At 58.5% G+C, this 253-nt stretch overlaps 1 protein-coding gene across 1 annotated transcript in view; it reads right to left on the reverse strand.

The window, feature by feature from the left end:
• The window catches only part of MRRF (mitochondrial ribosome recycling factor), a 12510-nt gene extending 12403 nt beyond the window's left edge, over positions 1-107 (reverse strand). Inside the window, exon 1 of the mRNA XM_010139011.1 lies at positions 7-107. Within this exon, the coding sequence (XP_010137313.1) occupies positions 7-107 (101 nt within the window). The remainder of the gene's footprint in view (positions 1-6) is intronic.
• Between the last annotated feature and the right edge of the window lie 146 nt (positions 108-253).

Genomic DNA, 253 nt, shown 5'->3' on the forward strand with positions numbered 1-253 from the left:
AGGTGGGGGGAGCCGGCAGGAGCCCGCGGCAGCCACCACGTCATCGCGAATGAAGAACGATAAAGCAGGGGAGGCAGGTGACGGCAGAATCGCAGTGCCATAGCCATCATCCACAGCTCACCTGGAAAAGAGCAAAGGCAGCTGGTCCTTGGTGTGCTAAAAAGAAACAGATTCAGGTCTTATCTGTACCAACTGGTGCAAGGTGACGGCTCTGCAGTGTGGGCAGCGGGTCTGGGCGTACTGCCGTGACCAG

Source organism: Buceros rhinoceros, unplaced genomic scaffold, assembly GCF_000710305.1.
Source record: "Buceros rhinoceros silvestris isolate BGI_N320 unplaced genomic scaffold, ASM71030v1 scaffold22336, whole genome shotgun sequence".
Taxonomy (NCBI): Eukaryota; Metazoa; Chordata; class Aves; order Bucerotiformes; family Bucerotidae; genus Buceros; species Buceros rhinoceros.